The sequence below is a fragment of the Lingula anatina genome, chromosome 2 (assembly GCF_051362555.1).
Source record: "Lingula anatina isolate TDL-2025a chromosome 2, LinAna3.0, whole genome shotgun sequence".
NCBI lineage: Eukaryota > Metazoa > Brachiopoda > Lingulata > Lingulida > Lingulidae > Lingula > Lingula anatina.
The window spans coordinates 3,758,998-3,781,593 of record NC_141768.1 but is presented as its reverse complement, the minus strand read 5'-3'; the positions used below and the strand labels follow the sequence as shown (position 1 = coordinate 3,781,593).

The 22,596-nt window shown below is 35.8% G+C and overlaps 3 protein-coding genes across 4 annotated transcripts; 1 reads left to right on the top strand and 2 right to left on the bottom strand.

Annotated features, from left to right (window-relative positions):
* Nucleotides 1-169: 169 nt before the first annotated feature.
* Nucleotides 170-4,599, bottom strand: LOC106160428 (tRNA methyltransferase 10 homolog A). The gene is made up of 7 exons (XM_013537036.2): nucleotides 4,197-4,599; nucleotides 2,881-3,046; nucleotides 2,482-2,553; nucleotides 1,934-2,005; nucleotides 1,461-1,604; nucleotides 886-991; nucleotides 170-544 (listed from the first exon to the last, which is right to left on the bottom strand). The coding sequence occupies exons 1-7, from the start codon at nucleotides 4,535-4,537 to the stop codon at nucleotides 300-302; spliced, it is 1,146 nt and encodes a 381-aa protein (XP_013392490.2). The 5' UTR covers nucleotides 4,538-4,599; the 3' UTR covers nucleotides 170-299.
* A 48-nt stretch (nucleotides 4,600-4,647) lies between these two features.
* Nucleotides 4,648-22,526, top strand: LOC106160427 (microsomal triglyceride transfer protein large subunit). 2 transcript variants are annotated; one of them, XM_013537034.3, is made up of 19 exons: nucleotides 4,648-5,179; nucleotides 6,585-6,781; nucleotides 7,156-7,257; nucleotides 7,806-7,913; nucleotides 12,879-12,992; nucleotides 14,386-14,525; nucleotides 14,770-14,858; nucleotides 15,016-15,092; nucleotides 15,331-15,494; nucleotides 15,861-16,029; nucleotides 16,324-16,434; nucleotides 16,770-16,985; nucleotides 17,301-17,515; nucleotides 18,134-18,231; nucleotides 18,564-18,685; nucleotides 19,077-19,298; nucleotides 20,183-20,337; nucleotides 20,685-20,855; nucleotides 21,097-22,526. In XM_013537034.3, exons 1-19 carry the CDS (start codon nucleotides 5,131-5,133, stop codon nucleotides 21,242-21,244), a joined length of 2,667 nt encoding a protein of 888 aa, XP_013392488.2. In that variant the 5' UTR covers nucleotides 4,648-5,130; the 3' UTR covers nucleotides 21,245-22,526. The 2 variants fall into 2 exon arrangements, with proteins under 2 accessions (XP_013392488.2, XP_013392489.2); XM_013537035.3 differs by having other exon boundaries at nucleotides 4,650-5,179; nucleotides 6,612-6,781.
* Nucleotides 8,622-12,462, bottom strand: LOC147763334 (zinc finger protein 862-like). The gene is made up of 2 exons (XM_087003838.1): nucleotides 11,967-12,462; nucleotides 8,622-10,913 (listed from the first exon to the last, which is right to left on the bottom strand). The coding sequence occupies exons 1-2, from the start codon at nucleotides 12,055-12,057 to the stop codon at nucleotides 8,770-8,772; spliced, it is 2,235 nt and encodes a 744-aa protein (XP_086859964.1). The 5' UTR covers nucleotides 12,058-12,462; the 3' UTR covers nucleotides 8,622-8,769.
* Nucleotides 22,527-22,596: the final 70 nt, after the last annotated feature.

The window sequence follows — 22,596 nt, the reverse complement described above, 5'->3', positions numbered from 1 at the left end:
ATACCATGGAGCAGTACAAAAAGAGAATTTGTTGAATTATTTCTACTTATTTTGAGTTGCTGAATTCCTAAATGCCATGCATTTATAACCCCACAACCAGCACCACCAGTGCACATTAAAGACACATTTTGTGTATCATTACCAACTATGTGTATCCATAACAACTATATCACATTTTCCAAAAAAACTTTATTTATAGAATGTCTTTGAAGGTAGTTGGACAAGTTTATGTTAAGAGCTTCTATATTGTGTTAGGTGAGAAATAGCAATTTCTAAAAACACCTAACTTCTCAAGTATATCAACTGTCAGCTTCATTGGAAACTTCTTTACTCGAACTACTTTGATTTTCAACAGCATCGTTTTGACCCAATAATTGACTATTATCTGACTGAAGTTCTAGAGAGGACGCATTACTGTCTACGCTCTCAGGGTCTTCTGTAAGTCCATCTGACTTGGCCACTGCTCCTTTTCTTTTGGGGATCACCTTGAAGAAAGCATCTTCCCAATCATGGCTTTCTGTGTACCTCAATAAAATCTCATGAACTGAAAAATCCAAGCATTAAGTTGTTTTTAATGCATGTGTCAGCCAACAGCTGATTACCATTTTAAAAGGATACTGTTCAAGAAAAATCAAAATTGGCAATGATCTACTAAAAAGAATTCACTGGTCACAAATGGCATTACACTCACACAAAAAAGCTCAAATATTAGATATTCACTAAACGATCAAATCTGTGAAAATGCTATCAAAATTTTCTGAAAAACACTCATGAGGATGCTACTAAGGATGTATTACCATAATGTTACCATGGTAAAATCACCATATTGTTACCATGGTAATACATTCTTGATACTACATGTTCTGAATTGCACTTTATTATTACCGTGGTTGATGGCAAGCACTTTCCTTGTCTTCATATCCAGGAACTCACTGATGGGTAGTTGGGCATGCTCAAGACCTTTCTCACATGCTAACTTATGGCACAACCCCTAAAACAAAGAAAACACATTGTTTCAGAAAAAGAACTTTGTCTGATTACATTTACTGAGAGTCTCAGTGGAATTGGATCTATCTAGAACAACAGTTTAATTAGAAATGAGCCCTATGAAAAATCTTCACTCTTTAAACATAGTGCTGCATTTATGCCACTGAATTTCAATCTGGTTTGGCATCTGATCCTGCCATCCCAAATAGTAAGTGACTATTAAAGAGTCAGTATTTAGAGGGAGGCAAGATCAGATGTCACACCAAGCCAATTTCAGAGCTTGAATCAGACATTCCAGGGACGGATTGAGGGCGTCTTCTGGGTCTTCCAGAAGAAGGTCAGATTTTCAAGTTTACATTGACGGGTATCTAATTTTTCTGTTGGAAGTCTGTAAAAAATAGAGGATGGATCAACAAAGATAATTTGGAAGACTGTTAGAAAATATCTTTGAATCTGCCCTGACATTCCTATACCTTATGTACATTGTGGTCAATGAGTCCACCAATAATGTAAGCTTTGGAAGGATCCAAGTCAGTTAGAATATTCGGCGACTCGCTGGACAGATAGACCACATCTTTTCCAAATAATTCTAAATAGTCTTCAGACTTAAAGTACATCTGTTATGAAAAAAGAGAAATATGAAAAACATTATTTGTCTCATTAATTCTTATCCAAACAATAAAAAATTGATGGCCACAGAAAAATCTTGCAATGTGTACATCACGCAGCAATTTCAAGAAGATCCATAAAAATAAATTGAATTATGTTATACCACACTACATTATAATATATGAAAAATAAATACAAATAAAAAAAAGAAGCATTTAATGAAGAACTGAACATCCCTTGTAGATGTATTTATTCTTACAGAACACTTTATTTTACTTTGAGCAATTATCAACAATTTGAGCAATTATATATAAATAAAGATAACTGAGCAACTCACATCCCAGTTTTTGTAGTCTCCTATTTCATCAAATCTTTGTTTGGTTCTCCCTCCAAAATTGCAAATATAAAACTGAAAATGAAAAATTAATTTAACATTAAAATAGGCTGCTGAAGAGAAACTGCAATAACAACCTTAATATTTTACCCTTTCAAAGCATTTCTCAAGTCAGGATTTTGAAAATTGGATCCTTATTCAATCTCTTACTGAGCCTAGGCTTCATATGCTCCAATAAAATAAAATCTGATGGAAGGTCATCCAAAATCAAAATAAAGGAGTCAAAAAGCCGCTTTAGAATAAAATGGTTTAAGTGTGCTATTATAAGGATGAGGTGAGAAATATTTAGTACTTTTGAGAGCAAGGAGGAAGGGTAATTTATCTATCCAAGTTTCAGAAAAAATGACTTAATTTTCTTATATTTCTAGCAACACACTTTTATGAAAAAAAATTGTGACTGAAATCCCATTCACTAATTTGATTTTAAAGCCTATAATTACCAATTTACTTTATAGATCTATTTACAGAATAGAGTTGTTTCTACTTTTTACCTGTAGGGGCTCTTTTCCTCTCCTGTTAGCTGCATAGCAAAAATTGAGCTGCTTTACCAATGATGTTATATCCTACAAATAAAATGTGACAGAGTATTATTTTTCAAATAACATGGACATGGAAAAAATTCAAATGACATCAGAATTGCATAGTGTATCTCCCTATTGTTATAATACTAAACAATATTCCAATATTTAGAAACTTCTTATTACTGTATGCTAAGAATAAAATTCATAACAATTTATTAAATATAAAATATGAACTATTGGTAACTGCCAGTACTAAACTGGTAAAATCAAAATTCAAATTCAACTCCACTCTGTCTCAAACTCCCAATTAATTTGAAATTGTTTTTCAATTCCAAATTAAAAATGCCACAACTAAACATAATGTTGTACCTTTTCACTCATCAGATGGTCAAAGGAGCAATCAACAACCACTTTAATATCACATTTTGACTGTTTCATTTTCACTTTCTTCAGGCGCTTTCTGGATGGCCCCAAGTCTATTCCCTGTTCTCTTGCCTCAGCTCTTCTCTGCCTTTTTCTTTCTCTTTCAACAGCCCTAGACAAAAAAAAATATATATATTAACTGTATGAAAATGTTCTTCTGCAGCAGATTTATACAATACATATGATTTTACACTATAATCTCCATCATGTAGTAAGATCAATCAAGCCTTATAAATGAGAATATAAATGTGGTATCTATATTTTGTATATCTAATGTTTCTATATTGTCCATTTCAAATAAAAGCACATTTTGATAAGACTGTCAAGACATACAACAAACATCTTGAAAATTGTTTGAGATAAATCACAATTCACTGAATTAAATAAAAAGTAATCTTGCTCTAGCACTTATATTAATTTTTGATGCAAATAATTAAATGTGTTAGAAAAAATTGTTTGCACATAACGTACATGGTTTGGCACTTTTCGAAATAACATGCTGGTGAAATCTAGAAAATCTGAAAAAGGGGGTTGGGGGTATTTTGCCTCAGATTTCAGCCTGTTACATGCTATGCAGGTAAGCCCTACAGTGTATATTCAACTACTGTTAGAAACTCTCAATGGCCATATATGAGATAGCAATTACAAATATATATGGCATACAGAAGTGGGGGTCGGCACTGCTCAGTATAGCTGGAATAATTTATAAGAGCCCATTTCCAGAGATTAGATCGCTCTACTTTAGATCGACCTAACTCCCTGGGGGTTCACGCTAAATAGCTGTCAGCTGGGCGGACACGAAAGTTAATTAACCCCTTACAGCTTGTAGTAGCTAGGCGGGACGGACATTTAAACCGGATTATCTGACAGTAATCTAGTGAGACTCCCCACGGGGATAGATCGATCTAAAAGCTCTGGGAATACAGCCTAAGACAAAAACATTATAAACTGGAGTATAAACCAAAACATAAGGACTTTAATTGCAAATGATGTACCACAATGTGTGATGAAGGACACAGTTTCCTCAGGATGTGGAAATACCAGCATATGTATATATTCTTGTGACAATATCACGAGTTTTTAATACACGGTTTAATGGGGCCTTGCCTACAGTTACATGCATTTTCCAACCCCTGCATGAATTCAAAGGTCTAATGCACATAACTCAAAACGACAATAAATGTAACTTTTGTCGCGGTGTACAGCTACTGGCCGGTGCTGCAAAAACTTGTGTGTGTACGAGATATGGTTATTTCTGAGACCTTTTTTCTGCTTTCCTTTCTTCCCATCGTTCTTTCTTTTTTAATTTCTTCAGTTTTCTCTTTGACATTGGCTGAGTACATGTATCTGGTTGGTCTGGTCCACTGCTTGTGTTGGCAGTTTCATTAATAATGCTACTGTTAACACCGTCAACAGTGTTTTCAGTCGATCCACAAGTGCATGGATTCACCGTGCTACCGGCATTTTCTAGCGTTTGATATGAATTCTCATTGTCACTATTGGTATCTAAATGTGTTGCCACTTCCCTTTGTAACTCAGGGTTCGATTCGATCACTTTTCCCATCCCAACTGAAGCATTATTAGCGCTATGATCACCATCCATGCTGCAGTCACCGGCGTGTCACCGTAGTCTACCGTAGTCCTAATTCCTAGTCTCGCGTGTTTCAACGAGATTGCATAAACTTCAAGGCAGATTAGAGAAAACAAGATAATCAATATAAGTTCGAGCAAATTATATGAATAGACCAAACATTTATAACAGAGACGGTTATCTATTTCAAGTTTGAAAGACATTTTAATGTCAAAACGTCGTAGTGTGTGATTATTTAGCAAACTGGCATTTGTTAGTGTACTTTAAACCACGTGACTGCATAGTAAATACGAAACAGCTGATTGCGTGATGGCGGTGCTTTTAAATAGAGCAATTACCTCTCATAAACTTTTTGATTCTTTTTCTCCTGGGGCGGTCTTATTTACACATATGGGTCCAGTTACAGTTTTGCAGATAATATGACCCGATAATCGGCTTTATCCAGACCTAAATCGGAAGCCAAAGTAGGTCAATATCAAATTCCTTGCAGCCCAATGTTTACTTGTGCTCTGCCACAGGAATTGAACTCTGAACTTGGGGGACTTTGTCCTCTCACATTTAGTGCAGTGCACAGATTGAACACCCGGCTAAAATTCTAAGCCAAGATGGATGTGGTTATGAAGTTCATTCTAGCTTTTTGTCTTTTCTTAACAGGTGAGCAATGTTGATGCGTTTTTGGGGTATTTGGCGTTAAGTATGAAATGGAACCGTTCTGTCCACTGGACGGGAATGTTTGCTGTGTGATTGATTGCTCTGGTATCAGATAGGCAGTGGTTCTTTGTAGTGAAGTAACACATTTTATACACGTGTACTTGCTTTGCCACTCCTCCTGTATAACTTGCTTGACAAATGTGATGATTATGTTTTTTTTCCTGAACTCAGAGAACTGAGAACCCAAGACAACAGTGTTATAAAACTATTTTGATATGTCTTTGTGTGTTATTTTTGCTTTTTTATTGTAGACAAAATTTCAAGAATAATGATTATATGCATATTGAAGGTGTCATGGTATTTCATTCATTTACTCTTACTATTATACAAGTAAATTCTTAATTCTAGATTTTTTAAATAAATTAAATGATTAGAAATTTGCCGAATTAAAGCTTGAGTAGAAATGCTGTGTTATCCCCTGATAAGAAATAGAACTTTACCTGCTCATACATAAAGCATTAAGGTGAGGTTTTGTACCTATATACTTGGTAACTCGATCATCCTAATCTTTTGATATAGTTTATCTTATTTCACATGCACCCACTGGTCTAATATGTTAGGGGGAATGATGAAGAGCTAAATAATTTTATACGGATGAGACAAACTTTGTTTATGTATATTACATATTAGTCCAGGGCCCATATGCAAAGAAGTGGATTATAAAGTACAAATTATTTCCAGTTTACATCATGCTTATCACCAGGAGTTTTATGAATCACATTCTGCACACCTTTAAGTCCGGTTATTTTCCAGATTAATCAATGCTATCTGAGGAAGAGATTTCTTGATCACAAACAGATTTACTATGGCTTCATTGAGAGTTTACTGGGTGTAATGAATCACAAAATTCCCTACACAATTACATCATGGAAAATTTACATGCTTAGCATAACTGCACGAACTGGGGCACATTTAAGCCACAAAGTGCAAAAATAACACTGCCAATGTTTCTCTGCAGTAGTTGCTCCGTGAAATACTAAATATTTAATTGTACTAGAATAGTTAGTCAGAAAATTTATTAGCACAATGTATGTAGGCCTACCAAAAGAGGTTCGAGGCATTCCAAACTCCTAAATGGGGTTTAATTAAGTGATTGAATATAACTGAATGGATTCAACTAAAAAACTTGCTAATAATTATGAACTTTTCCTTAGTACTTATCTTGGTTACCTTCATCTACAAATATGAGACATCTTACTGCTCTCTTTTATCTGTAATAACAATTAACTTGCTAACATTGCTTATCCATCAGCTAACACTGGCATGTGCTTTTTGTCTCTGATTTTCCTTGTTTCATCAGAGGCGGGTATTTTCTTTCTTTTGCATGTAAACCTATTGTCAAGTTCAGCTACTTCATTACCTCGCATGCCTTTAGGCCATTCATTCAGGTATGAGCCAGGGAAGAGCCACAAATACAGCTACAAGACAGTCATCCGTGTCAATGAACCAAGTGCTAGAAGCAAAGATGTGGGACTGACCCTTACCTGTACTGTCCATCTCTCTCCCCTGTGGTCAAGCACTAGTGAGCAGCTCATTCAATTAACTGTAAGTTTTATTTACTGTTATGTTTAAAGCTGTTGGATCAAACCCATAGCCAGGAGGGGGTTTGGGGGGTTCTAAAGAACCGTCCCTTTTGCAAGAAAAAAGTCCACTCTGGATAAAATTTGATCTGGGTACACGAAGGTTTCCTGGTAAAATCAAAGTTCACTTTTTCAGAAAAAGACCCCCCTTTTTGAAATAGCTGGCTATGGGCTTGTGCATGGGTATTACAGCATGTTAGTTCTATGCTAATATGACATTATGAATATTTGAGTAAATCAAAAGACAGTATTGTTTGAAAATAAAAAAAGGCAAAGCTTATGATAACCAATGTGTATAGATTAGTTTAAGGAAATTATCATTATCCTTTGCTTTTCCAGTTGTCAGATGTTAAGCTCCAGGGTTTGGCGCTGACCAAACATCTGGTGGATTACAAGCAGTTATCGAGATATCCAGCAGCTTTTCAGTGGACAGATGGACAAGTAAGTTCAAATACAAAATCTTGAGAACAATAACAAAAGAGTAGTATAGACATATGTGAAGAAGAAGGCAATAAAGAATTCTTTTGAAAGATAATGATAATTGATATTTTCGCAAACGCTTCTTTCCTTCCTTATAACTGCCTGTCCCAAAACTGTCATGCAAATGCCTGCTACTACTCAGTAAAGATAATTTGAGTTTTCTTTGTCACTACCAAGTTGGCAAATCAACACTGATGAAAACCCAACCTCCTTCCTTGATACCACAGTCTGTTCTTGATTCCCTTTCTGTTTTTGGCCTAAAATATGTTTTCAGACCACCAAACATACCACCAAGGAAATGGCTGATATTCAGTGGGATGTCTGTTACCATTTTTTTAAAATTTTGCATGTTGTTTTAATTGATCATTTTCAAGTTTTTTTAAAATTGGCTAAAGCAGTTAAGTTAATGTATGTGTTAATTAATGCATATGTGCAGGTAACATATTGATCCATTAGCTGGACATGAAGGAAGGTACACAAATTAAACACCCTTTCTATTACATTGCTAGGTTGGACAGTTCTTTGCAGCAGAGAAAGATTCAAATACAGTTGTCAGTTTGAAAAAAGGCATCGTAAGTTTACTGCAAGTCAAAGGACAAGCAGGTCAATTCAAAGAGGCAAGTATCTATATGTATTTTAGACCCAATTTCCAAAGATTAGATCGATCTACTTTAGATCGACCTAACTCCCTGGGGGTTCACGCTAAATAGCTGTCAGCCGAGCAGACACGAAAGTTAATTACCCCCTTACAGCTTGTAGTAGGCGGGACGGACATTTAAGCCGGATTATCTGACAGTAATCTAGTGAGACTCTCCGATAGATCGATCTAAAAGCTCTGGGAATACAGCCTGAGTAACTCTTTTCCATTGTACAAAAAATATAGTTTTCAGTTTTCATATATTAGAATTTTACTTGATTAAGTATTTAGTAAAATAATATATCTGCTTCTTTTGTTAATCAAGTCCATGTTAAATGAATGCATTCTTGAGCAGCTCGAGGGTGATTTTATTGCATTTGGTCATATCAAAACAGTGAAAAGGCTTCCAGAGGTCAAGGGCACATAACAGTTAACCACCCTCTAGCTGCTCGTGGAGGTGTGTCATTCAGTTAATTTGATTGCATTCAGTAAAAGTACCTTAAGATCTATCTACCTAGTAAAATGGTTTCCTTTGGAATGCACTTGTATTTCCCATTGTTTGCAATGTTTAATCCACATGTTTTGTCTAGACATATTTATTTTGCTGTTTCTGCATCTGCTGCTTTATTTATATGAGGCAAGTGCATATAATTTCAAACACTGTTTGCCCTTGAAAATGTTGTGGCATTCAGTGTTCGAAATTAACTTTTTTGCTAGGAGGCAACTACTTGCTCCCTGGTCTGAAAGTTGGAGGCAACTTGGACTTACCTAGAGGCAAATTCTTATAGATAATAGTTCAGCCCCATCCACCCGCCCTAGCATCATGTGAATGATCACTACTGGTCTGCGTGAGGCCCATGAGGCAAGATAGTTGGCCTCCTTGCCCTCTCTCCAGTCAACCACCACCTGTTAACTGCAGGTAGAGGGTCATATTGTCTCAGGGCTTGAGGCCCAGCTATTTTCACTCTCATTAATGTGTCCAAAGTTGGGGTTGCCAAATTGCAACGCCAGTCGTTCTTAATCCTTTTCATGGTAGAAAACCCCCTCTCACAGCATGCAGTTGAGAGCGGGTAAGTCTCTACCAAGAAGATCACCTTCAAAATTGAAGCAAACTCGTCCCTTTCCTGATCTGTTAAATAGAATCTTTCCCATAGGGAATTAGGGTGGAGGCTCTTTAAGTTCACATTACCCTGAACAAGAGTTTTAAGTTCTTCCCACTGGAGGTTTACATCATTTGCATTAACTGGAGGGTTTGTATTGGCCAACACTTGTTCAAAATGTCTGAGCAGTGTCTGGAGATCTTCTCGCCCAAAAGCAGTCAGATCATTGCGATTGTCTGGCCAGTTTCTTGGATCAAAGATCTGAGCTGCCTTAAAAATATCAGTCCCACCAAGAATGTTTCCAAACTTTCTGTCCATTATTTGCAGTAGTGAGTTGATGATAATCTCTCTGTCTGTCTCAAACACTTCTGGCTGGATTACATTTCTAAGAGTTTGACCTTTGAACACAGCGCCATTTACATGTTGATAGAAAGACTCAAGGTAGGATCCATTCACAGTCAGGAGGGATGTCAACATAAGCTGAACATGCTCACACTTCAGAACCACACTAGGAACTGTTATGTCATCTCTTTGAAATAAAAGGGACAACTGGGACATCTGGTCAAACACATCGAGGAGAAAATGCATGTAGAGGACCACTTTGTATTGAAGCAATCTGTTGTTGATTCCTCTGGCTTTTGCCCTGTCTTCTGCTCGATTTGTCATGTCAGAAGCATAGCTTTCTAGGTGAACAACAATAGATCTCCAGGTTTTTTCCAACTTTGCTAAGGCTTTCTGTTTATGCTCAACCCACCTTGTCCCGTTTGCTCGTTCAGGCTTTAAGAACTGCTCATCCATAATGTCAGCAATACTTTCTAATTCTCGTAGCCTTTTGGGAGAACCTTTGTAGAAATAATAAACAGAAACCAGAATATTGACAATTTCGTCCATGTATGTGTCTTTTAAACAGTCCTTTATTGCAAGCTCTAGTCTGTGTGCAAGACAATGGATTTGGACTAGCCATGGGACATCCCGTTGTAAAATTGCTGCAACACCATTTGTCTTTCCCGTCATTACGCTTGCACCATCACTGCCGAATCCAATCATTTTAGCTCGCCACTCAGCACCATCCATGTCAAAGTCTGCAAAAGCCTCGTCTATAGCTTGAACAATCCCATCTGCTTTACCACTTTTTACATCTACTAGTTTCATATATAAGAATGTTGGCAGACCATTTTTCACAATTCTTACATACACTATTTCTTTCTCAACCTCACTCCTGTCTGTACTAGAGTCACAGAGTACCGAGAAGAAGTCTGCATCCTTTAACATTTGTTTTAATTCATCATGATAGATGCTACCAATAACATCAATGAATACCTTACACTGTTTGTCATTTCTGTAAGAGTCACCAACACTTACACCATTCCACTCGAGGAGGTCTAAGCATCTAGGAAATTCAACAAAAGGTTTTTCGTAGAATGCAACATAGAACGCAGTCTTGAAAAGTTTCACCATCTTTTCCTCCACTGACTTTTCCATATTCTGTAACCCTTTCAAAATGTCAGTTGGATGATTTGTTTCAACACGGTGTCTTGCCAACTTTGCTTCAACAGAATCTTGGTGGAATGTACTTTGAAAATGTTTTTGGAGTGGACACTTTTTTATGTTACTTGTACCAACAGCAAATGGGACTGTCTTATCCTTACTAAACTGTTTACATACAGAGCACCAGATTTTTGAAACGATAAGGCCTTTGGAATCTTTTTCACACACCTCCCTAGTTTCAAAATCTATATATTTGCCATTTTCTTTGAATTCAGTTTTCCATTTCTGAACTGTACTTGGACGAACAGCCATATTGACAGGTGTTTTCAGTGTTTTTGCCTTTTTTGAATTTGGCTCAGCAGCTCCAGCTTTGTCTGCCGATTGGTTTTCATCTGCAAAAATAGTAATCCGAGCGAAAGTTTTAAAAATCTGATAGAATTTGGGTAGATCTATAGATCTATATCAGTCCTTCAAGGAGAATACAAGATATTTTCAAAATAACTCTTTTATTTCAGAACAGATCTAGACTATATTATAATGATATATTTAGAATCACCTTTTATAATTGTCTCAGTTAGACGATTCCAAAAAGTGGCCACAACATATGGTTTTATTGAGAAATGAAAAGTCACTATTTCAAAACCCATAGATCTATAGCACTGATACAATATAACTTCAAAATGGACTTTAGTAAATTGACAAATCGATCAAGCAGTGCAGGAATACTGTATTGCTGCATATTTATGCACTTACACTAGTCATGCACTGCGAGCGCCACGAAAGGCAGAATAAATGGTACTTTTGTAGTATACCCCCCCCCCCACCCTGTAACTTTCTGTAACTTTCACTTTTCAAACAGTTTTTTACATTTTCTTGTTCATCTATGTCAAAGCTGTTGAAATAAAATGCTTTTGTAATAACCTGTGGTCTTTTTATTTGTTGATGTGAGTATCTACAATTTACACTAGCAGTCAATAACTTGCCGGGTTTTCGTTGGCTAACTCTAAGGTAATTTTATGTGAACAAGTAGCTCAAAATAATTTCACAGAGAAAGTCCAATTATACAATGTAGCAATCTTATGTTCACTTGAAATTACCTTAGAGTTAGCCAACGAAAACGCGGCAAGTTATTGACTGCGGGTGCATTGTAGATTTTCACACTGTATTTCAATGGGCTGGATTAAACGTGATTAAAACTAATAAAAAGACCACAGGTAATTACAAAAGCATTTTATTTCAACAGCTTTAGCATAGATGAACAAGGCAATGTAAAAAAAAAATGTTTGAAAAGTGAAAGGTACGGGGGGGGGGGGGGGGTATACTACAAAAGTACCGAATAAACGAAGCACGAGGATAAACCCTCAATAAATCTACTTCGACTGTTTTCTGCGTGTACGGAACGTAGATTTAGCTGCAATTTGTATGAAACAAATGTCACATTTTACCTTGCTCAGTGGAAGTGCTCTCGCTCGGATTACAGGTAGCAGCCGATGGATTTTTACGCTTCGGCGAACATAAAAAATTCCGGATGTCCATGATTTGCTTTGGGCGGAAATGAGAAGCTGTGCACTGCGACTGCGCAAACTTTCGGAACCAATCGACAAATGCCGCCGCCCAATTAGAATAGTTCAATTTGCCGCGGATGTAACATAAACATTAGTAAGATCATTTGCATATTCGTAGTGCACATGCGCCTCAAACAGTTGCGATTATATAGGTCACATAACTATGTTTAGAACTTCGGAAAAACAACATTTCATGGAGTAAACAAGTGGGAGGCAAGTAAAACATCGATCGCAAGTAAACTTTTAATAACTTTATTTTCAGTCTCCAAAATTTCTTGGAGGCAACTTTTTGCCACCGGCTTTCAGACCAGGGGGCAACTTGGTTAAACTAGGAGGCAAAACTGCCTCTTGCCACCGTTAATTTCGAACGCTGGCATTGTCAACACTAACACCAAGCCAGGGGTGGATTTAGGCCGTCTTCTGGGTCTTCTGGAAGACGGTCAGATTTTCAAGTTAACATTGTCAGCCATCTAATGTTTTCGGTCGGAAGATGGGCAAAAATGGAAGATGGATCAACAAAGATAATTTGGAAGACTGTCAGAAAATATCTCTGGATCCGCCCCTGCAAGCAATTGTTTTATAATGTGGTCCAGTTGTCTGTGTCTGAGGTATATTCAGCCTGAAATTTAAAGTTTTCAGTCAGCTGGTGCATTTGAACTCAGAAAAATACCATTCATACTACTGTATTTCAAATCAAGATCACTAAATACAAAGATGGCATCTATGGACTCACTGTTTGTCTATGTTTATTTCTAAATATTATTGTCATGAAATGTTTCTTTTTTTCTACAGGTTGATACATCTGGGGATTGTGAAGTAAAATATCAAGTAGAAGGACTCCATATTACCAAGACGAAGCAGTGCAGACCTCTGGAAATTGCAGGGGAGTACAGAAATGTTAATCAGGTGTGTAAGTTGTTTCATTTGATATCTCATTGTTACCCTTGTTGCCTGATCTTGAATTAAAGACTTAATGGGTTCACTAGACTTATTATATAGGTATCTATACACTGCCTAGTAATGAAGAATGGAAAACAAAAGTAGGAAAGATACTAGTATTTGGAATTCAGATGTTTAGTTCTTTGTTTTCAATGAAGCTCTTAAAATTGAATCTTTTTACTCAATAAGGCAGTAAATGTCAGAGTGACATTCTCTTGTAACATACATTATACACAGCACAAATAAGGCCATTATAATAGAAAATCAAAATTGCATTTAATTTTTATTATGACACAAGCAGTTATGGTTTGGCTATTAGAGATTACCCCCCCCCCCCCCCCAACTATACCTGGAGAAAACTTTGCCACATGATTTTCATGTGATGATGAATCATAGCCAAATAAAAGATGTCATCCAACTCCAGATTTACCCAACAAAGACAGCTGAGCATTCAGCCACAGCAAGGTGTCACTATTGATGTTTAGCCAAATTTTCACCTCGACTGAACTTCTATCTAAATTTAGGTCAAATAAAGCTTGCCCTGAGTTTTTGGGGTCACTGTCAAATCATCTCTGTTATCAGAGTCTGCTGTTTCCAGTATCCTGGATAACCAGTGACCTCTGAAAGTCAGGGTGGTAAAACTAGTCTCACAACAATACTGCAGCCACTTGTGCTGCAGCGATTTCACAGAGGTCAAATACAGTGCAACATGGCCTGATTTATGGGAACATTTTTAGAGGTTCATTGTTGGTAAAATTGGAAGTTCGCACCATTTACGCAACTGTAGGTCTTTGGTGCTGGTCTGTTAAAGAGTTTAAGATTCTAAAGTGGAGGTTTCGTGGTTTGTCTGGCCTTTTGAGCTTTTTGCTGTAAATCATGCACCCATGCCTTCAGGTTTTAATGTGATTTTTCCTGGAAATATGTGACCTAGGAGGTGCAGGTTACTGTTACAGTTGTGGTCTACCTTAAGGAAAATGATGAGATCTGACTGTTGTTAACCAGAGATTAAACTTAAAATCCCCTCTGTCTAAAGATTAAAAATAATATGTTACAATCTTTTGAATTACAATCCTTCATATCATATATGCCACTGATTATTGAGACAGTTTGTACAAATTGGCACATTGTGGAAACCTTCATATTACACTCCTGTTTTAGTGCATAAGAAAGATCTATTCAGGGTCTGAGACATATAGTCACAAAAGCTTTCAATAGAATTTAATCCTACTACTTAACCTCCTGTTAACCCCTGATAATTTTACAAGCTATGCAGTTGCACTAAGTAATTCTGTGCCTCACTTTACCTATTCAAAAATAGAAAAAAAACAGTTTATAGAGATATTGTGTCCTAATGTTCCAGGTCCAGAGTACCTCTGTCACCAGTAGTGTCCAGACAGACATTGACTTCAAGGATGATCTAATCCAGAGCGTTGTGACTGCAGAGAGCCATGTGGCTTCCTTGAATATACGCTCCAGTGTTGGTGGTCAGATCAAGACCAAGTTAGTTCTTACATTGTTTCTTTATGGCTATCTGCATTATTATTTTTTTTTTTACTTTATTATTAATTTAAATGAATTGATTTTGAAATACGTTTAATCATTTTCTTATTCCCGAAGAGTCTGTATATTGCAGTACTTAGTGTATACCGTTATTTAAAAAGTTTGCATATATCACACATAGTGTAGTTTTGAAAAAAATCAATTTTCAAGTTACTTATTAATTCTATTTTTTTGTATGTAACAGCCAAGAGTTGAAGTACATCTCATCAGATCCCTCTAAAAAGGCCACCCAAGGCACCTCTTTGGAAACCGCTCTTGATGCTCTCAATAAAGGTTGGTACATTTTATCAACCAATAGCATTGGAGAACTCATATTTCTGGATGGAATTAATAGAAAAGTTCACTTAGAACAAGAAAACTTTTGGTATATAAAATGTCTCTATAAATAAATGGACGGAGAGAAATTTTTAAACTTTTTTCTCTGTTTTAGAAGGGAACTATGGAATGTATGCCATGCTTCTTGCCACCAGCCCTGATACTCAGCAGTGTGGAGGGGAATGTGTCTCAGTAAGTGATACTGATCAGAGAAGTGTGTGTGTGTGAGTGTGTGCATGCGTGCGTGTGTGTGCACTGTCACCTCATCCACACATAATGTAAATATTTCTCCTGTCAGGAAATGTTTTTCATGATAAAGATATTTATTGATGATTTTCTCATTGAGACAGAGCTAGTACCATAAGAAAATTATAAGCAAAAAATTTATATTTATGGTTAACCCACAGCTATTGTTTAATTATAATTTCAGGCCACAGAACTGGTAGAAAAATACAGAGAAGAAGCTTTAAAGAGTGAAAGTCTAGCCAAGACATCATCTGCAGAAGCCTTTCTGAACCTGGTTGACAGTTTCAGAGATGTGGGTAAAAATGTCCTGCTGGATATCCTCAAGAGTGAAGACAATGCAGATGTCCTGTAAGTGGGCTGAGGCCGGTCTGTTTGCTTTTCTTAAATATGTTTTATCTGAAAGAGTAATAAATATAAGTTTCACTTAAAAAAATTTTTTTGAGGAAAATGATAAAAAAACTAGTCCGATTTCTTGATCCATACATATGTTTCAAGATAAAAAACATTTCTATTGAATTAAAAACATATGAAGTTGAACAATGGCATTGATAGAAAGTGTTTCAGAAGGTTTCTGTAAAATCCGTTATAGGCTCAGACACAGCCAATCTTTGACATCTGTTTTTTGCCCATCAAAATGTGGTGTTTACTTAATGACTTATGATGTCAGTTTTCAGTTCAATTCTTAATCTGATTTACCATATTCATCATTTCAAGACCTCAACTCATTGATGCTGCTGTGGCAACCCAGACCCCGGCCAGCCAAGAGGCTCTGATGGAGCTGATCAATTTTGAGGATGATTATTACACACAAAATTCTGAGAGATACTTATTTACTGTTTCCTTCTCTACCCACCCTAGTGAACAACTGCTCAAAGATTTATTAGTAAGTAATTTTTTTTGTGAAAAACAAAGCTGGGACGTATTATTCAGTGCACTTTTCAAAATCAAGTATTGTTTGACTTTTTTCAATGTTAATGTTTACTTATTATGCTTTTGCCAAAACCAGTGAAAATTGAGTTTTCCTTTTGAAACATTTAAATGTTTGACGAAAAGTAATACAGTGTCCTATTTTTATTGAAAATAATGGAGAGAAGTGCGGTTAAGATATAGTTAAGCTGACACACTATTTCCTGGGATTATTTTGATATTATAAACTGTTTTAAATTTTCGTTACCAGGAATTGTACAAAAAAGATGTACCAAGTGAAACAGTTCGGGAATCTATAGGCCTTGCCATGGGAGCAGTTCTGAACACTTACTGCAGACAGACAGGGCAGTGGGGTTCACAGGTTTGTAGTTCATGGGGTTTGATCTTTGGGTAAAAAAAAAATATCCACCTTTTCAGAATAAGTTTGTCCAGTTCTACTTTCAGTAGAAACTTAGTATTTGGTCTTGATTTTAAAATGTAAGTAACCGTAGAAAAAAATATTCTTTATTACATAAAATTCACAGTTAAAAGTCCTCAACTCCCTTCTCATTGTATTGAAAATTTTTAAAAAAATTTCAGTCAAACTCTTGTAGTTTCTCTGCACATTTATGTTATATTTCATGTATGAACATTTATGAAAGAAACATGAAATTTTATTTTTACTTCACTAACTGTCTTTGCGATTCCAATAAACAGATTTCAAAGGCCATAGAGGAAGCCATCACAACCAAACTGGCTGCCTGTGAGGATGAGGCTTGCAAGCTACGACAGCTTCGAGCACTGATGAATGCCCGTCTTCCAACCACAGTGCCAATTCTGACCAAGTACGCTGAGGAAGCCAAGGAGACCATAGTGGCCATGGCAGCTCTGAAAGCATTAGGCAAAATTGATATGCAATATATTACAAAAGAGGTACAACTATATATAGAAGAAATTTTTGAGATAACACTTGTGGTTGTTGTATTTGATTTATAGCTTTTACAAAAACTAGCTGTATGCATCTCTCATTGTCTTAGTTCAGTCTATTTTTGTTGACATTTAAAGAAACTCAAATGAAAAAGAGTTGGACAAATTATTTTCATATCAGATAATACAATAGGTACTATCACAAAATCTCATAAGAAGTCTCCACTACATTGTATGACATCTCAACATCATCCTTCCATTTGTACAAAGTCCTAACAATCATGGCAAAATAAGAAGAATCATTGTGATTTTTCTCTCTAGGTTCAAGCCGTGCTTGCTCGTATCTACCATCAAAACAATCGCGTATATGACACCACCATAAGATCTGCAGCAGTGGTCATCTTGCTTAAAAGCCATCCGTCCCCAGCACAGCTGAAAGTGATTCTGCTCTCCCTGACTGACCAGTCCCAATATGAGATGTCCACCTATGTTCTGGCTAAACTGAGAGATCTCATGAAGAACTGTCCAGAATTCAGGTGGGAATTCTAATGGTTTTTCAGCTTTACATATTCTCAGCTGTGATGGTAATTGTATTTTTACATAGGCTTTACTGTTAAAGGGATAATAATTCTTCGAATGAGGTCTATATTTCACAATAAAAACATTGTGAATAACTCATAGAAATATAATATATTCTGTTTTATGACAAAAACAGCAGTTATAGCTATTATTCTGATATCTGAGCTTGTCTTCAGACCACGTGACCTCCATTGATAGCTATACTCTGTTATAATCTTTTAAGAGATTTAAAAAAAAAAAAAATAAACTTTTTAGAAAAAAACTTTAAATGTAAAAATGGATTCATTAACCATTGGTAAGTATGGAAAAATTGTTGTTTACTCCAGGAAAATTCATTTTTTGGCCAAAACGAAGAGTTATTATCCCTTTAAATTTGGAAATTAAAATTTTCAGTTTGTTCCCCCTGTAACAACTCTAAAATGCAATGAACAGCAGCAAACCTTGAAAGCTCTGAATGAATTCAAAACAATTTGAATAGTCACTATTTTAGCAACATATCCAATCAACTGAAAGAAAGGATACTATTGTGCATTGAGAATAATGTGATGATAGATACGTATATTTGTTTATTTCAGATCATTAGTTCAAGATGTACTGAGGGATGTCAGGATCAACAACTACCAAGTGGTAGCTCAGAAAGGATTGTCAAGTGCCTTCAGTAACTTCCTTGCAGGTACAGTGATAGTTTGGTTTATACAGTTGTTTTGTCTTGTGATGTGTGCCCTGCCATGATGTATCATATCATATCATACATACCTAGAGATGTTATGTGACAATGGCAGTATACCCTTTATTAGGTATTAAGAGGTATTTTATGGTGAGGTGCGAATACTTTCTTTCAATATGTATATCAAATAATACACATCTGCCACCCTCTTGTGATATCTGCCTTGAAAACAGGTATCACTGATGCTCGTGGTGTTCTGGCATATATGGCTCAGGTGACAGTGTATTATTTTGGATGTATCATATCATGTAACATATCATATCATATATATTTTTCAGTGACCCAGGACACCAACAGTACCTATGGGTTGTATATGGAGAATTCTAAGTCGGGTATCATGAAGTCCAGTAGCATGGATGTAGATTTGATTACCAAACATCAGATATTGCCCATTTTATCTGTGAGTAGACTTAAAATGCTTATTGAAGATACATTATCAAGGAAAAGTGATAGATGGATCACGATCTCAAATGTCAATGATCTTTGGAGTCTGTCTAAAGATAGGCAGAAAATTTATTAGTGGAGTATCCTTAGTGAATTGATTGAAAACGTAAATGATTTTTTTACAGAGTTTTTGCTAACACAATGTTCATATATTCCTACTGATTAATACAACTATGAAAATGAAAATATTTTGCATCTGAGTATAAGGATTCACTTAAAACAAATATGTCTATTATCTTAGTTAATCACAGTTAATAATCCACAAATAAGGTCTTCTGTGCTTCAGCTTTCTTCATGGCCTGATATGATTATGAAATTAAAAACTCCATGTATTTACTCGCTCCCAGTTTGGTCTGTATACCAACCACCTGGAGAGCCTGGCTGGGGATGATGGGACAGCAGAAACCACTGCAGACACAGGAGAAGATGAGGCAGAAAAGGAGCCCACGGCTGGGATGTCCCTAGACTTGATGGATGTGGGACTGAGGCCAGTGGAGTTCTTCCGTGGTCAGGGAGGACTGATGTCGGCTGTGTGGAATGCTCCTTCCGAACCTATATCTGCATTACAGGTAGGAAAGTCTTCATTTTATTCAATTATTCATTTCTTTACTTTATTATTATTTTTATTGTATTTTATTATAGTGGTTATAAAGAAAAAATGTCCTATCATATATTAGTAGTTATTTTAGCACAGTTATTTCTTATTTTTTCAATTATTTCATCTACCAAGCTTACCAAGTAATGAACATTTTTGCTCAAATTTTGGCCAAGTATGATATGCACTACGTTCCTTGTAAAAATTATGCACCTGTTACATGTGAGATACTACAAGAGATAGATGTAAGATTATGTATTACACACTAATCTTACTTAAACCAAGGGTACATCAGTTGACCCAATATCAATGGATCTTATGATAAAAATTGATTACTTAGCTATGTATCTGTGTACTAGTTTCAATATTTGACCTCCCCACCTATTTATACTACAAGTACATAGATTTTTATTGATAGCAACAGGAATGCATGATACACTGGTGGAATGCACTGGGTGACCTAATTTCACATTTTTATATCAGAAGTACATAAATTGGCCGTTCTTTAGACTGGTTCAAATTTTTTAACAATATTAATCATGTGTGACTTACAGTAAGTGCCAGGTTTTAATCAACTTTCAATCCAGTTATGGGCACACCTTAGTTAAAACATGCATGTGAAATTGGCACATAAAGTTTGAGTTTAGTAATATATATATCCTTGTCCATGATGATGTTATATGGGACACGACCCATTTCCAGATAATTTCGGCCAAAGCATGGGATGGTGCTACAACTTCTTGTACTATAGAGCCCAAGGTCCAACAGTTGACTTGGTTTAATGATGTAATTTGGTTTAATTCTATTGTAATAAACCTCATGTTAAAGGAAAAATGAAATTTGTGTTTTTATCTCCAGGGTAACATCTTAGCACAGGACCATGTGCAGAGAATCCACCTGCAGAACGGAGTTGTTCTGGAACTGCATGTACTGGGCGCGGTCTCCATTGATCTGTCAGGATCCATCAGTATTAGTTTGTGGAATAGAAATTCACATTCTGTTGTGTATAACAGGTAGGGGTATGATGGGTTTTAAAGGCAGATGTACTTGTACACTTAAAAACCAGATTTTGACTTGATGTAAATAGACTAAGACTTGAATAGACATATTTATGTCAACAGACAATCCTATAGGGCGCTTAACATAGGCGACCTTGTGGAGGTCACCTATCTGGTTGTCTTATGAGGTCAGCCTCATTTTAAGTGTATTGTGGATTCATATGCAAAAAAAAGCATATTTCACAACAGACATTAGTTAAAGGACAAATGTAAATTAATTTGTCCAAGAAGCATGATACTTCATTTTGGAGCAACAGTCAAAAAATTAATAGCAAATACTGAAATTAATCAACATTTTTCAGTGGTGCTATGGTTGTGAAAACCTCCCTACAGACAAGCAGTGTTCACCTGAGGACCAGCCTGCAGTACACCACGGAGGCGTCTGCTGTCATTGAATTCACCACAGATGTCAACTTCTATGAAATGCCTTTCAAAATGTGTTTACAAATGGCACAGCCACCATTTACATACAGGTAAGTTACTTATTTAAGAATTGATTTATTTTTCATCTTATAAGTTTCTGTTATGTTTTAATGCACAATGCATATTTCAGAAGATGTCTTTTAACTTGGTTACTGTTGTCAACTTATGTTGTTTAATACAAGTATTTCTTAGATCAAGTTTATAAGATCTTTTGTTATTATTATTACCAATTTTTATGATAAAATGATGTGATGTGAGTAAATTTTTATTAATTGTATTATCTTATTTCAGTGAAAGGATAACTAAAACAGAGGGAGCTAGCATATTTCCAACAATGTATGAATCCATATATAAAAAGTTACGTAAAATGGATGGACGCTCCTTTATCCTTCACTCTCAGAATTCCAAACAGTGTGCTGTCATGGATTTAGAACAGTAGCGCCCTCAGGTGATAGTAATTAATAGAAGCTGCCAGAATGGGGTATCTGGAACCCATTTCAGAAAGTCTTGGTTAGTTAACAAAGTTTTTGCGAAGGATTTATCAAAACTTTTAGCCGACAGTGGCTTTGTGAAACTGTATCAGATGTAGCATACTTAATTCATACAAAGATAAGGCAAAAAAAAGGAAAAGACTGCATTTTGGCTATAATGTGTTCACACATACTGCACCCATTTATTGGAATTTATTAGGAAACTCAAATGACTTGTACTTCAGTGCATTTGAGAGCTTCATTCTCAGGGTGAAAGGTTCAATCTTTTTTACCCCAAACTGGAAAACTTACCTTACGAACATCACTATTTATTGTAAACTCTGTATGCAAAAATGATGTAATTTTCTTGGATCATTTCAATTCATCTAGACACTTCTGTGGAAGTTTGCTGGCTCGTCTTACTGGTTCCATGGTTTTATGAAGAAGTAGTAGCTTAATATTGTAGATTTTAGATTTGTGCGTTTCATAAATCAGGGTAAATTCATTATCATGTGGAGAACCTTGCATCTCTCAGTAATTAAACTGATCTCTATGTTATGCTGTATTTTACTGATAGTCTTCATCCAAAGTGACAATCATGTCAATTCCCATTCTAATTAGATTGCTCATCATCTGGATTAAAATAAGCAGATTTTTGTGTTGTTATGATTTCACTGATCTGTCAAATATGAAGTAAACATGGTGGGGAGCCTTAAATTTTTAAAAATCTAGTTAAGTGGTGGAATTATGTAAGCTAGTTTGAAAAGTTAATTTTTTTAAATCTAGCTCAGTAATGATAAAAGTGGATGTCATACCTTTAACAGTTAGCAAGTACATTTCCCAAGAAATTCAATAATGAAGGGATTACAGACATAATAGCGCAATGTTGCTGAAGATTGTAAGTTTTAGAAAGTAGGCTGGAACTTTTTCTGCTCATTGCAGTGTTTTACATGGGAGCAAGAGGAAAAACATTTCATATCAAAAAGCACATAAACAATGCAAGTGTCCTTGGCATATATATATATATATATATAGGCCAATCTCTGAATCGTGGGTCCAAGATTGCCCTACAGCTATGTAGCATAGTTTATTATATGATTCAACTTTAGTTCTCATTTTAAAAGACATTTTACCACGTTTAAATCTGTTATTTAGAGTTGTTTTATCATGAAATTTTTCTGAAAGTACTTTGTCCAACATGTCTTCTTTACTTTAAAAGAACAAATGCAATATTAAACTATATTACAAGTGCCTATAGTTTTTTTTTCTTTGGTCCTTAAATCTGGTTTTTCAGTTTTGTTCTTTCTGCAAATAAAGTATA

What these genes read in the sequence shown, in the direction of transcription:
- LOC106160428 (XM_013537036.2), bottom strand. Translation starts at nt 4,537, where the DNA reads ATGGATGGTGATCATAGCGCTAATAATGCTTCAGTTGGGATGGGAAAA. An exon ending in GAAAGGAAAGCAGAAAAAAG is followed by an intron (nt 3,047 to 4,196) that starts GTCTCAGAAATA and finishes TTTTTTGTCTAG; the next exon opens with GGCTGTTGAAAGAGAAAGAA. An exon ending in GAGGAAAAGAGCCCCTACAG is followed by an intron (nt 2,006 to 2,481) that starts GTAAAAAGTAGA and finishes TTTCATTTTCAG; the next exon opens with TTTTATATTTGCAATTTTGG.
- LOC147763334 (XM_087003838.1), bottom strand. Translation starts at nt 12,057, where the DNA reads ATGGACATCCGGAATTTTTTATGTTCGCCGAAGCGTAAAAATCCATCG. An exon ending in GAGCACTTCCACTGAGCAAG is followed by an intron (nt 10,914 to 11,966) that starts GTAAAATGTGAC and finishes CTATTTTTGCAG; the next exon opens with ATGAAAACCAATCGGCAGAC.
- LOC106160427 (XM_013537034.3), top strand. Translation starts at nt 5,131, where the DNA reads ATGGATGTGGTTATGAAGTTCATTCTAGCTTTTTGTCTTTTCTTAACA. An exon ending in TTCAGTGGACAGATGGACAA is followed by an intron (nt 7,258 to 7,805) that starts GTAAGTTCAAAT and finishes TTACATTGCTAG; the next exon opens with GTTGGACAGTTCTTTGCAGC. An exon ending in CTTCAGTAACTTCCTTGCAG is followed by an intron (nt 18,232 to 18,563) that starts GTACAGTGATAG and finishes TATATTTTTCAG; the next exon opens with TGACCCAGGACACCAACAGT.